The sequence below is a fragment of the Fringilla coelebs genome (assembly GCF_963513975.1).
Source record: "Fringilla coelebs genome assembly, chromosome: Z".
Classification (NCBI taxonomy): domain Eukaryota; kingdom Metazoa; phylum Chordata; class Aves; order Passeriformes; family Fringillidae; genus Fringilla; species Fringilla coelebs.
Window position 1 is genome coordinate 15,919,833 of NC_140031.1, and position 14,625 is coordinate 15,934,457.

General features: G+C 44.5%; 1 protein-coding gene across 1 annotated transcript; it reads left to right on the top strand.

Moving 5' to 3' along the window:
- Positions 1-322: 322 nt before the first annotated feature.
- Positions 323-11,412, top strand: ISL1 (ISL LIM homeobox 1; the record flags this gene model as incomplete). Its single annotated transcript, XM_084225911.1, has 6 exons — positions 323-350; positions 1,232-1,421; positions 4,325-4,584; positions 6,588-6,874; positions 8,291-8,458; positions 10,738-11,412. 6 exons carry the CDS (start codon positions 323-325, stop codon positions 10,852-10,854), a joined length of 1,050 nt encoding a protein of 349 aa, XP_084082037.1. The 3' UTR covers positions 10,855-11,412.
- Between the last annotated feature and the right edge of the window lie 3,213 nt (positions 11,413-14,625).

Here is a 14,625-nt window from a genome sequence, read left to right on the forward strand (position 1 = left end):
CCTCCGCTCCGCTCCGCTACGCGTGGACGGACCCCGCCGCGCCCCCGGCGCCGCGCCCCGCACCGCGCCTCACCGCGCGTCCCCTTCTCTCTCCGCAGCCCTGACAGTGTCTCCCACGCCGGTGGTGTTTTGTACCATTTTTTTTTTCCCCTTTTTTTTCCGATTTCGATTTTTTTTTCTTTTTTTGCCTCTGTTAATACTTCTATTTTTTTATTATTATTATTATTATTCTTGTTTTTAGCGACAGCTTTCAAACCTACTTTCGGGTCTTAAAACGAAACCGTACACCATTTCACTGTGGACATTACACCCTCTTACAGATATGGGAGACATGGGAGACCCACCAAAAAGTAAGGCGGAATCTTTACCGTTGTTGGAATAAATGTGCTGTCTATTGTAATCGTCTCAGGCAGACGAACTGCTAAAGTGATGAACTTCATTTGAATGGTAGAGAAGGTGCCTTTGTTACCATGCCTGCATGCTTGCTCTGTCGTATCCTTGTATGTTAACAGCCTGGGGTCCTACTCTCTCTTAAAGTTTGGGGAGCAGACAGGATTTTGATGGGATCTCCAACCACGGAGCCTTAAATTCTTCTCGTGATAGACTGCAGTGAGGCTGTCTGACTATCCAGCACCTAGTCGGTCTAGGGTTATTAGCATTAGACTTGCAAAAGAGAGCAAGTGACAACCGTAATGATGCTTGTTCTTGCTAGAAGCCTCGACTCCCTTCTTCTGAGGGAAAGGGCTCAGTGGGAAGTGCACCCCACCATACTTCATCGTTTCCAGTCAGAGCCTCTTAAAATATGAAATGAAACACATAGGTACTGTCCTCGTAAGGCAGGGCGTTCAAACAAGCCAACAATAAAATAAAAATTAAACAACGTGGGAGTTTGGAGTTTTGATTCCATGCAAGGTTTTTGAAATGAAGACCTTCACCCCAAAGATTCTTCACATTTGTATTTTTAACATATGTTCCGCCTCCCTTCTAAGCGAGGCAAGGTTTTGATAGCACACGGCAATTACCTTCCAAAAGTGTAATATTCTTTTTTAAAAAACTCTCAAAAACCCCAACAAACACCCCCCCCCACCCCCCAAATATACAAACAAACAAAAAAAGGCTGAAACCAAACAACGCTCCCACAATACGCTTTATAAGGGAATGACATTAAAAGTGTGTTTATCTCTGTAGGAGAGTAAGCGGTTAGTCAATCATGTATTTATTTTCATTTCAGAAAAACGTCTGATTTCCCTATGTGTTGGTTGCGGCAATCAAATTCACGATCAGTATATTCTGAGGGTTTCTCCGGATTTGGAATGGCATGCGGCGTGTTTGAAGTGTGCAGAGTGTAATCAGTATTTGGACGAGACCTGTACGTGCTTTGTTAGGGATGGCAAAACCTACTGTAAAAGAGATTATATCAGGTACGCCATTTACGTTGTTTAATTGCTCGGTGAGATTTTATTTTTCTTTTTAACTTTTTAAATTTGACAGACGAATTAAGAGGGAAAACTGTGAGGAAGCGGGTAAAAGATAATTGGTATGTTTTTATGTGTTTTCCCATTAATAGACCTGCGAGGAAAAAAGTTAGTAGTGAAGTTTTTTATTTCTTCTTTTCAAATGCAAATATCTGTATTACTAGAACTAGGTTCGGGACCGTGTAGGACCGTGTAGTCCTTTCAGAGGACTTTGGCAGTACATCCTGTGATTACAACCAAGGGAAGAATCGTAGATAACGAATAATATTTTCAGTAGTGTAGATACTATGAACAACACGGAACAGATCACTTTCTAAGGCAACCTGAGAAATGCATCTCTGTGTTTCTGCAGAGACATAGTGACATTCAAAAGAAAGGCACTTCAAACATGTATGCCGTAGACGTAAATACACGAGTAGAAAAAAAAAAATAAAGAAAACCCTACTTAAACTAGGCCTATCAAAAAACAAAAAGCAAAAAGAAAACAAAAACAAAGCCCAAATTTCCTTCGGACTGGAGGATCCTTTCGTGGGGACGTTAAAACCTAGACTGAAATATTTCTTAGCTAAAATAACTGACATTTAATCTTTTTTAAATATTAACCCCTTTGGTGATATCTGACTGCCTTTTCTTTCTTATCTTATCTGTACTGATGAATTAGACAGAGCAGATCAAATTGCCCATCATCTGTTCGCGAACAATTGGGTATATTTAGATAATGGAACCGCTTCCTTCCTCACATTAAAATCTGGTAACTGATAAAATGTGAGAGTTGCCAATGCTGACACTATAGAGAAACCAAAGCAGGAATTTCGAGTGTGTTTATTATTTGTGCTCCTGGGTCATGCTGATCCATTTCAGTGTCGCCTACTGGGTTTGCCAAATCATAAGTTTGTATGACACTGAGCTATGAACAATTTTTTTTTTTTTGCAGAAAGTTTTGGAAGCAAATCACCTAGCCACCTAAGATATCTTCTGATTTCTGTATAATTCTGAATTGAAATAAAACCCTCGAGTCTTTCCTTCTCTAGTGCACCATTTATAAGCAGACCATTCCTTCAAGCCATTGTGAGATTATTCTCCAAGTTCTAAAATGGCGAAAACCAGAGGTTTTTTTTTTTTTTTAATTCTTTACTTTTAAAAGAACGCTGGAACCGTTCTCCTAAATGTTGTCCTTTCTCTTAATTCAAATGAAAGGAAAACGTTTGGACCGAAATGTGTTCACTTACCTCCTTGTAGAACTAAGCGGAAGAAATTTGAGCAGGAAAAAAAATCAGCTCTTTTAAGTTAATACGGAATACATTTAATTTGCTACAATTTAAAAAGGGAAAAGTACATTACATGCAAGATGGCTTTGAATTAGACCGTGAGCCAGTCTCTAAGTGTCAAACCTGTGGGCAACCAGCGCAACTTTTGTACCTATGAATGCACCTACTTTACGATCACTCTGTGCTTTTGCCGTTCAGCCGTTTGGGCTTTTTTTCTTCTCAAAACTGTGTAATTCGGGTGTATGTAGTCCTGAATATGGAATTAGTACACTTCTATAGCTATAAAAACTAAAGCAGTGTATACTCACAGGAATACATAACAGACTGTATCGCTAAGGAAGTATACTGGTGAGGAAACCGGTGGGGATAAATAGTAGCTCAGTTTTAGGAACAGTTTTCACAGTTTATGTACCAGCACATTTTTTAGTACATGTACCCGTACATTCGTGCCAAGATGTTAATTTTAATAATACCAAGGACTTCTGGCTAATAAGCACCCTGTGGGAGACGAGAGAGTGTGCAGTACGACACCCGAGTTGGAGCGTTTTCTTATGTTTGTCTACTGGTTGGTGAGCTGTCGTCCTCTCCTCCATGGGAGACTAGGAGCCCGCCACCCACTCCAGAAAATCATAATTTGCTTTGTGGGGCTGTCAGCGAGAGGTTGCCCTCCCATTCCTGCCGGAGCCCCGGCTCAAGGTGGGAGCGTCAGGAGGAGGAGGGACAGGGCAGGGACGCTGAGGTAGAGACAAGCTGCAGAGTCAGATCACCGAAACTGCCTTTTTGTTAGGGGCGGAAGAGAGGATTTACGCTACAATATATGTAAGCCTGAGGAGGCATGTGTGTTATGCTTATATTGTTGTATTACATTAACCTGGTGAGAGGAGGCTAGGGGAAGAGAGCCTGCGCTGGCAGTTACCCCTGCTGGATCCCGGGGGCTGGGGTGACGGCAGTCCATACACACATCAAGCGGCACAAGTCTTGAGTGGGTTCCGCGCGAAAAGTATCACAATTTGGTGGAGCTGGCACGTTTGTGTCTCGGATGGCAGCTTCGGCAGTCTCGCCTTTCCCTGGTGCGCCCGGGTAGTCTAGTTTAGACCCAGACCAGGCTAGGTCAGGTGAGGAGGCAAAGAGAGGGCAGGGATGGCCCCACTCCTGCAGCAGCCCGAGCGCTGGGGCAAGAGGGAGAGGTCGGATATCCTCGGGAAGAAACGGGGCCGACTTTTTGTTTCTTCTTACACCTCTGCCTCCCAACTCTCCTCTCTCACCGGTGTGTTTGTGTCCACTCCGCCTTTTATGGCACAGGGATCAGGGCACCGATTGAGTGTGAATCCGGCTTATTCCTTTCCTCTTCTGACTTCTGTATTTTCCATGCTTTTTAAAGCAGTGGATTGCGTGTGGCGCGTCTACGCGGGGCCAGGGGCTGCCCACGAGCGGGAGTGAAAACCTCTTTCTTTTTCCCTTTCCTTTCTCCCCCCCTCCCCCCCCCTCCCCCCCCGCCCCTTCCCTGCCCTCCCCCTTCCCCCTCCCGTGCTCTCCCTGCTTCCCTCCCTTCTCCTTCTTTCTGGGCTGGGCCCTGCTCAGGTTATACGGCATCAAGTGCGCCAAATGCAGCATCGGCTTCAGCAAGAATGACTTCGTGATGCGCGCCCGCGCCAAGGTGTACCACATCGAGTGTTTTCGCTGCGTGGCCTGCAGCCGCCAGCTCATCCCCGGCGATGAATTCGCACTGCGGGAGGACGGCCTCTTCTGCCGGGCGGACCACGACGTGGTGGAGAGGGCCAGCCTGGGCGGCGGGGACCCTCTCAGCCCCCTGCATCCCGCTCGGCCGCTGCAGATGGCAGGTACCGCCCGCGCCCAGCGCCGCGGAAACCCGCGGGGTTTGGCGATGCCAGGTCCCACTCCGGGCGGCAGGGAGAGCCCCACGGTCTCAGCGGGTCCCGCGCCTCCCTGGAGAGCCGGGCCTGAGCTTGCGCGCCCGCGGAGAGGCGGCGGCGGAGGCGCGCCCCACGTTCGGGGCTGCTGCGGGTCCAGCTGCCCCGAGAAAGGCCCGCGTTGGCGGGACGCGTGGGGCGGAACACCTGCGGAGGGGCCGCGCCCCCAGCCGCCAGCCTGCCCTCCTCCTGCCCCCACCGCGCACCGAGTGCGGGATCCCTCCATCACCCTCCCCGAGCCCGGGGCAGCCCCGAGCCTGAACCGGAGAGGGACGAGCCGCTGCGGAGAGCAGGTCTGAGCTTTCAGACCCCTTCGCTGCCGCAGGAGTGAGCGGAGAAGCTGTTCTGAGCGGTGGAGGAAGTAGGGTCTGAAAAGAGATAGACTTCATAACTACAGGCTGGCGCTTAGGCTGTAATTTAAAACTGTCAACAAGCTAATCTTCCGTAATTGCCTTTTAAAGTGATTCTTGCCTTCTTGAAACGTTTCATGTAATTTGATGAGAATTTCATCTCAAAACTCAGCCTTGAAACTTCAGAGTCGCCCCACCTTACAACTTCATTCACACTTCCAGTTCTCGACGGGTACGTCAAACACTCAGAGACCCTTAGCTTTAGGAAGGGACACTTCTCTGAGGCTGACTAGGCTGGACAATACAAGGTTGGCCGGCATTTTGCTATGCAAGTGACCGTAACTCGGAAAGTTATTTGTAAATACAGCTGTTCTAAAACGGGTTCATTTCCCTCTTCTGAGCTGCTTTCAGGTGACATATCTACATATAGGCAGAAGTAATCCCGTAACTGGTCAGAGCAGAATTCTAGAGAGACTGTGCTCCCTATATCGTGTTTGTGCCTTGTCTCTGAAAGGCTTAGTGTGTCGGCAGGTACAATACTGATAAGATTTGAAGCCTTCGTATTGTCGTCATCGCATTTGCTGATGTATTGTTACAATTAGAAAAGTCGGAACCCGAGTGCACAAAAGCAAGCACTTCTGACTGTTAGCTAAACAGTTTAAGCAAAAAAAAAAAAAAAAAAAAAAAGATACTGTTTTTATTTTTCCCTCGACTGGGTCAGATTACACATAATACCTACAGCTACACAACGCACAGAAGAATAGCAGAACCACAGGAACACTTTGAGCTCTTGATGTGATGCCCTCTGTAGTTTTGCATTTCTTGGCAGTTTCTGCGAGATGGTGGGCTTGCTCTCCTTTTAAAAGCACTACATAGATATTTTTAAATTATTCATCGAAGTATAAGCAAATGCACCTACCACCTCCACTTTTTAAGATAAATGCCATCTCCCGTGCTTTGAGATACGGAGCTCTCACAGGGCTTTTTTTTTTCCATTGGCATGGTGCAGAGGATTTGGCTTGTTTTGCTCTGGTTTGGAAGCGTCGAACTGCCGGGAGCTGTTGCATGTTATCACTGCTTCTGGCTAAAATGAGCTTAATTCACGATACAAGACGCAGACCCGAGTTATGATTAATTTAAGAAGTATTCTTTCGCTAATTTTCGGGCCAAAATTCTGTTTTGGTGATTTGTCGGGAAATAAATACATAAAACCCTCCTGCTCCTTTCCTAGCGCACACACACCTTAGCTAACTTGCCCTCCCCTGTCAAGTTTCATACAGGTTCAAGCTTCTGTCATTAATGGTTTTAGGGGGGTGGTTTGTTTTTGCAAATTAATTGTCTGTGGAGTCAGAAATGTCAGTCACTCCACCAGTGCATAAAGCAGAGGAGGCTGCAGCAGCTCCGATAGATCTGAGTGCTTGAATGGCCTTTGAAAGAGGGTTCATCACCCGCCCCCCCCGCCCGCCACCTTCCCCTGTCCCACCAGCTTAGATTCATAGTCTCTGCAGACTCCCTGCTTCCTACTCATGGGGATCCTGTTCCTCCCTTCCCCTTCCCTTACAGCAGAACCTATCTCTGCCAGACAGCCAGCTCTGCGGCCCCACGTCCACAAGCAGCCCGAGAAGACAACCCGAGTCCGGACTGTCCTTAATGAAAAACAGCTTCACACTTTGAGGACCTGCTACGCTGCCAACCCCAGACCTGATGCCCTCATGAAAGAGCAACTGGTAGAAATGACTGGCCTCAGCCCGAGGGTCATCAGGGTTTGGTTTCAAAACAAGCGATGCAAGGACAAAAAAAGGAGCATTATGATGAAGCAGCTTCAGCAGCAGCAACCCAATGACAAAACTGTAAGTGGCTTCAGCCTCTATCCGTGTCTGCCTTAATTCCCAAGGAGAAAAGCGTGGTGTATGTCCGGCCCGGACAGCCGCAGGGCTCGGTCTGATGGTGTTAATTTTTTGCGATCTCCCTGAAAACAAAGAAAATGATACCGCTTAGCCATTACCCGTTAGTTTCTGCTGTCAGTGCAATCGAAACACACCACAGCGAGGAGCCGATTTAGGCTGCTTAAGCGTACTCAGAATTTGTGGGGCTGAGAATACGCAGTAGGTTAGACTAACTTCTCTGCAGCATGAATGAAACCCGCAGAGCTTATGGGATGTAATAAACCCAGTCTCGTCTTATACTTATACTGCAAATGCAAAGGGCTCCTTAAGGAGAAAATTACGCCTTTGACCTCTTCAGTGTTTTTAAACAGGAGAATATCCATAAGTAAAAATAGTTAAAAATAAAAAGTAAAAATAAAATAAGAGGTGTTTGTCTTAGCACTTTATATACAACAAAGTGTGTGTATTTGTCAGTGCACTTACTGCAGAAAAAGACAAATGCAATGCAAATTTTTCGGAATTACCATAGTGTTTACAGGAATTAATTTATATATAGTTTTATCTATGTAGAGCACTTTTCTGCAGATATACGCATGGGTGATGTAAACAGGCGGCATGCACTGGGTTCAACAGAACAAGTTATCTGTTTCCATTTTAAGCCAAATTTGTTTCTTTTTTATTGTTGTTGTAAGTCTACTTGAAGAAGAGTCTGCTACTCTCCCTGTGTATATTGACTGACCCGAGAATGACTATTAATTCATAAGGCTGCCTAATTAAGTGGAATTTAAGGAGTTTCATTTTACCCTGTTGGAATGCAATAAAACACGGTGTTATTAACTCGCCTGAACAATCTATTGGTCGAGGCTTGGAGTTATGTTGTACACTGTGCCTACACCACAGGGCATACTGAGAGGGCTGGGGCTTTTTTTTTTTTTTTTTTTTTTTTTTTTGAAAGAGCACGCTAATGACGTACCCCAGGTTTGCTGTGCACTGGATATACGATCCAGTTAAGGTCACGCAAAACAAAACCAGACTGGACGAGAACTATAGAGGGGAGCAGGATTAACCGTTTCTCGTTCTGAGACGTCCATTGGCAGTCGAGATACAGAGTGCTCATGTTCAAGAGAGCTTGGGGCGGAGGGGATATGCCTTGAGACGAATAGGAGGATTAAAGGGAAAGAGAGTAAACTTCCACCGTGATAAATGCAGCGAGCAGAAACAGGCTGACCTAGAGTAGAATAGAGTAAGACATTCACAGCAGATTAACAAAGCAAATACAAGCGACCGTATAGATAAGATAGAAAGCAGTTTATTGACTCAGCGTTTATACACAATAAAGCTAACCAAGCTCATTAACATCTTTTGCTGGGCTGTTTACAGAACATCCAAGGGATGACAGGAACTCCGATGGTGGCTGCTAGTCCGGAGAGACATGACGGCGGTTTGCAGGCGAACCCCGTGGAGGTGCAGAGTTACCAGCCGCCCTGGAAAGTACTGAGTGACTTCGCATTGCAGAGTGACATAGACCAACCTGCTTTTCAGCAACTAGTAAGTGTCGGTTCCCCGCCCGAGCCAAGCGGTACCCGGGTCAGAGCAATGGGCGATTCATTCCAGGTGTCAGATGCTCTCAGAGAGACAAAAAATCCAGATTAACTGGGTTTTCTAAAAATTGCAAGGCGTGCACGACTGCATCTGTGAAAGCAGAGAACTGATTGATTTCACAGAGGTTGGTGCAAAATCGATCTTAGTGTACAGCAGAGATATTTCTTAGTTGAGTATGAGTTTGGATAAGACTCGACTCAGGTTGAGCCTTTATTATCATAATAGCTCACACACTCCTGAAAACTGAAAGCACTTCACCAAAACATTCTTTATATGTCTCTTAATTACACTTATATCCGTGAAAGTAGTTTCTAGAATTAACCCCTCCCCACTTCAGGCTGATTTTGCCTTTATATTGGAGGATGAATTTTAAATACATGATTAGTGTCAGCCAGGGCCCTTATTTTGTCGGACAAATAGGACCTCTTGATTAAAATTTCAAAGTCCGTGTCTCAAGCATGTACTTCTAGATATAACTTTATGTATCTATGTATATACATTAATCTATACATATATATAGCTTACATTAAGTGTTCTTTGGAAAGGAAATTGCTATTACATATTTAGGTGAAAAATTCAAACAATATAATACACTACCTTAAGCCTAAACAAAATAGACCTTTTAGAAGAAATTCTGTCCTTAACTCACTTCCTTATGCCTATGTCACTTGGCAGCCCATATGGCCGTATGGGGCCAAATCACCGACAACACTTAGGCACAACAAGGTGAGTTAAGGAGAGAAGTTCAGTCTTAAGTTAGTTTCCCGGCCCAAGTCTGTTAAAACCAGATATTTAAAAGAGAAAGGTATATTGTGTATAGTATGTCAGGGATTCAGAATAACAGTTGTGAATTATTAACATGCAAATCTTTTTTTGATCTGTTGGGCTTTTTTTTCTTTTTGCTTTTTTTTTTTTTTTACACCAAGTGATGGAAGACAAAGGTTTGTAGTTGAATCCAGCACTGTGTTCAGACCTTTTCCGTTTAGCATCATGCTCTCCTGCAGAATCCCTTTTCTTTTGCCCAACAGCAGTCTGCAGTGTGTTTCCCTCGCTGGCACACTATGCTTGCTCAGGAGACTGTAGCACAGCAGCAGGGCTATTTGCATCCTCTTACAACTAAAGCAACCACTGCTTTTCCTGCTTTAATCAAGCTGTCCATCAGACGAGAGAAAAAATTATCTCCTCTGGTTGCTTTACTTACTGTGCCTTAACAAAATACAAGACTTTAAAAATCTTTGGTGCAGTAAGGCTTTGTATTAAATAGTTCAAAAAAAGAAAAAAAAAGTCAGGATCGAAGATGGATAGTCTGAATATGCATACATATATAGGCAAATAGAACATTAAGTTGACAAGTTAATATTGATATACTTTCAACATAATATGTGATACTGAAAAGAGCTAAATTAAAGAATAGTGGAAGGAATAGACCCTTCATTGGCCGTTCAAGACACGGCTCTAATCTGGAAAGGGCCTTAATCACAGAATTGGCCAGCTAAATAGGTGCCAAATAAATGCTTCTGGATTAACAAAGCTCCACCCTTCAAGTCATGCCTTTTCCCAGCACTACTCCTAAACTAACGGGAGCAGCGGGGCACATTAAGATGGAATAGTGTGACCTTTTTTATCAAACAGACTCTCATTAAGAAGAGATAGCACCAGCTTCGAATCAGGAATGAAAGCGGATGGCTGGTTTCAAATGCCTTCTGCTCCTGGATGCTCCTTCCAGGTTTATTTTGGTATGTGCACAGAAGGGAAAAAAAGTAATCTTTCAGTTTCATATCAAGAAAACACATGCACTCCTAAATAATTTACTAGAACATCCTCTCGGGATTGCCGCTCTTCCAAGACAGAGAAGAAGGCCTCATTAATAAGTTTGTTTGTTTATTTGCTTGATTTTTTTCAGTCTTCTTTTTTCCATTTTTTAATCTACTTTTTCTTGGTGATTTGGCCCAAGGCCTGAAGAAGGTTCCTGTGAAGTCAATGGGGAAGCTAAACAGAGCAACCAGCAGTGACACAGCCTCCTGTGGAGATGTATCAGGCCTATTGGCTGCATGCCTTGTATATTTATTTTTATGTTCTTCTTTGCCTGCTACTTTTCTTTGAGTTTTACAGTTGTAGCAACAGTTCTTTTTCTTATTTTTCTTCTTTTTTTTTTCCTCTCTCTCTCTTTTTTTTTTTTCCTTTTTTTTCCCCTTTTTTTCTTTTTTTCTTTTTCTTTTTGGCAGGTTAATTTTTCAGAAGGAGGACCTGGTTCCAATTCTACTGGAAGTGAAGTAGCATCAATGTCCTCTCAGCTGCCAGATACACCCAACAGCATGGTAGCCAGTCCTATTGAGGCATGAGGAACATTCATTCCAATATCTGTTGTTGTTGTTTCTGCCCTTACCCTCACCCCTGTTGAAGAGAGTGGGAAAGTGAACGTGTTGAGACTTCGAAATTTAGGGGGAAGGAATACTTAACAACCCTGTAACGAACCTAGCAAGGAACTGCTCCATGAGATGAACGGAGTCATATTTGAAAAGACAAGGTAATATGGTAGCAACACTGTGAAGACAATCATGGGATCTTACTAGAAAAAAAAAATACTTAAAAGAACCACAAACCCCGTGCTTTTCAATGATCAGAGGAGTATCGAAAAGACATTTTCCAAATATAAAGGATTTGTACTCGTGGATCTCAAAAAAAAAAAAAAAAAAAAGGAAATCTTTTCATTTGACTGCACATCTTAGGGAGAAACCAAGGTAGAGGGATTTTCTATCCGGTCCCTCCCATTCCGAATGGTGCTGTTTCTATAATGGGGATAGCCTTGCCAAAAGAAGCTCCAGTAGGTTTTCCATCATCAGGAAAGAGACGATTCAGCCCTGCACTGTTGAAAGATTCCTTGCAGGAAGGTGGAGCTGCATTGGTTTGCAATGTTGTTTTTAGTTGACTCTTAAAAGGGGTTTTTCCTGGGTCTCTTCTAGCATGCCTGTAGCGGGGTTTTGATTTTGTTTGGTTGAGATCCACCCCCTATTAAGTGTGATGCGATTAAAAATAGATTTTTGAATTCCTCTTTAAAGGCGAATTTATAAAAACATTGCAACAAGGTATACCTCTATTTTGCCACAAAGCGTCTCGGGATTGTGTTTGAAATGTGTCCGCCCAAGAACCTTCCCCTCCCCCAGAGATGTGTATAGTCATTGGTTATAACGACTGTTTTTCTCTCTTTCCTTTCTCTTTATCTCTCACTCTCTAGAAAAAAAAAAAAAAAAAAAAAAAACAAACAGGAAAAAAAGTAAAAAAAGAAAATAGGACAAGTAAAAAGAAAAAAAAAATCACTCCTTTTGTTTGCTCTTGCATTGCAAAATTATAAAGTAATTTATTATTTATTATCGGAAGACTTGCCACTTTTCATGTCAGTTGACTAATTTTTTTTGTTTGCTGAAGTAAAAAAGAAAAAAGAAAAAAAAAAAAAAGAAAAGGTTGTACCGTGGTCTTTGAATTATATGTCTAACTCTATGTGTTTTTGTCCTTTTTCTTTCCTTAAATATGATGTGAAATAAAAGCGCCATATGTAGAATTATTATATCTTCAGGACTATTTCACTAGATAAGCGTTTGGAATAGAAAAAATAATAATAATAATATTAATAATAATATTAACATTAAATAATGAACAAAGTTCCCTCTTTTAAATATTTACAGGTTAGCAGCTAAAATACCTGAAATAAAATATTGCATGCAAAGCCGGTCGTTAGTGAATAAAAGGAGTGTGATATTTTATTGCAAGTATTAACGACCAGCTTGTAAATTTCCGTTTCAACAACTGTATCAGGGCTAGTTGGATGCCTTAGCTTTCAATCGATAACGTTAGAAAGTCTCTTGTTCCCCCACCCCATCCCTTGCCCTTAAAAGTGATATTACTCTAGGCATGATCAGACATAACGTTAAGACATCTAAAGAACTGAGAGCTCAGGCTTTTTGCTGAGTTCTGCTATTTTTAAAAAATAATAAAAAGAAAGTGCTGTATACCAAAGCCTCGTTGTTGAGATTGTTGAAGTGACCTGTACTTTAAGTATAAGCTCCTGATAAAAGGGACGCTTTTTGCTTAACAAGTCAAGTATGACCATTATTTATCAATGTCTGCTGTCAAAACAATTGAATAATGCTGCAGGAGGAATAGTTGTGGGGATATTTCTGTCGGGGATATTGCTGTGAAATTGCACGAATATGTTCCTTATTTTCTGTCGACTTCCCTCTCTTCACTCCCTCTTTTCTTCCTTTTTTAATTTGTGGGGGAAAGGGTGGTGAAAGCTAGAAATGTGGGCGATTTCTTGGGGAAAAGTAGAAAGAAGTAAATAAAAAAAAAATGGGAAAGGGTTGTTTTTTTCTCCAATCCAAGTGCTCCCTAGTGCTCCCGGGCAGCACAAGACAAAGGTTCACTTTAAAACACCCTTAAGGACTGGAACATACAGAGATTTTCAGTCTGACAAAGACAAGTTGGTTTGCATGTCAGTTACTCCAAACCCCAATGTTTTCTTAACATAACCTTCTTTTCCCTCCCTCCTCACCATCTCAGCCCACTCTGAGCAAGCTCAGCTATAGACAAACCATTTCGACAGTACAGAGAACATTAAAAAAATGTTAAAATCTAATACAAGGATTTCAATCATCCTGATTAGAAACTGGATTCATTTTGTATGCTCAAGTGTAATACATTTTTGAGTACTTGATAAATATTTAAATAAATATGAAATCTACCTTAAACTGTGTGATCAGTAACCCTTGTGTTTTCATGCAGGATCAGAGGATTGGTACGGCGCTTCGGGGGGCGGGAGGGAGAAGGGGTATCATTTCTGCCCGGTGGTCTGACGTGTAAGTTCTTGGAGTCGCTCTTACTTGGGTGAGTTTGGAGACGGAGTCTCCGACTCGGGAGGGTCTGTAACTGGCGCTGGAAACCTGTAAGGCCAGGGCAACCTGGGGCCCTTTGCGTTCGCCTCTTCCCGCCGGGAGGCAAGCGTGTAGGTGGTAGGAGCGGCGGCTCCGCGGGGGAGACGCGGGGTCACGCAGGGCGGGGGTGACCCCCAGAGAGAGCAACCTGCACGCCGGGGGCTGCTGAGAGCTGCCCCTCTGTTCCCCGCCCCGGGGAGGACCTTCGGCAGGCGGAATGCCTTTCGGCTCCGAGGGCCACGCAGGAGGGAGACTTTGGGCTGTCCGTCCTTGCCAGGGAAAGGCCCCCCAGCCCTGTAAGGCGCCCCGCGGTCCCGGCGCGCCCTCCGGGCTGCTGGGGCAGTCGTCGAGATAAGCCGCCCGCCGGGAGGCAGGGGTTGACGTTTGTGCTGCCAGCGCAGTGTCTTGCACCTCGAAACACGCAGGGCAGCAGCGTGTCTTTGGAGCCGGAGCGCTGCCGCGGCTCTGCAGCCGCGGGCCGGGAGCCCACTCGGGATGTGCCTGCATACACACCCACCGCCAGGCTCCTGCCTGCGCCCCCGCAGGCCGCCTGAGACCCCCAACCCTGCCCGCGGGTAGGAAGAGTCGGGTCACTCCTGCGGCGGCCACTCCGAGGTCTCCGCGCCCCCACGGCCACTGTGGCCCCCACACCCGCGGTCATCCCGGAACCTCCACCCTCGAAATTTTGGTTAAACAACACTCGTCTGATTTTCAGAGGTTTGTTTTGTTGTGGGATTTTTTTCCGCTTTTATGGCCTTTGATTCCCTTTTTCATTACATGCATTTGCGAGGCCGCACAAGCTTTCGAGTGTTTTCTACCCTGAAGCGAATAAAGACAAACTTTCGAGTGGATCCTCCTAGTGCCTTCGGTAGAGCACTTCCTGAGCTTGGGCAGCAGGATTTCTGTAAGCGAGAGAAAAGATCCTCTTCATGAAGTGCATGGCCTTATGGTGCTTTGTCAGGTTTCTGCTCTGATTCCTCTTTCCGGTCTGGACCGAGGGTGGCCATTAGCAGTCCCAGATCCGCCGGTTTAGTTCTTGCTGAAGCTACCCTTAATAGTGCTCGCTATACCCTTAATAAACCCGCTATAATTTCTCTGAGGGCTTCGTTTGCACACACTGAGATCAGTATTCAAACTCTTCTCATTTCAATATTTGTACCCAGGTTAATTAGCTCTCAGCATCCC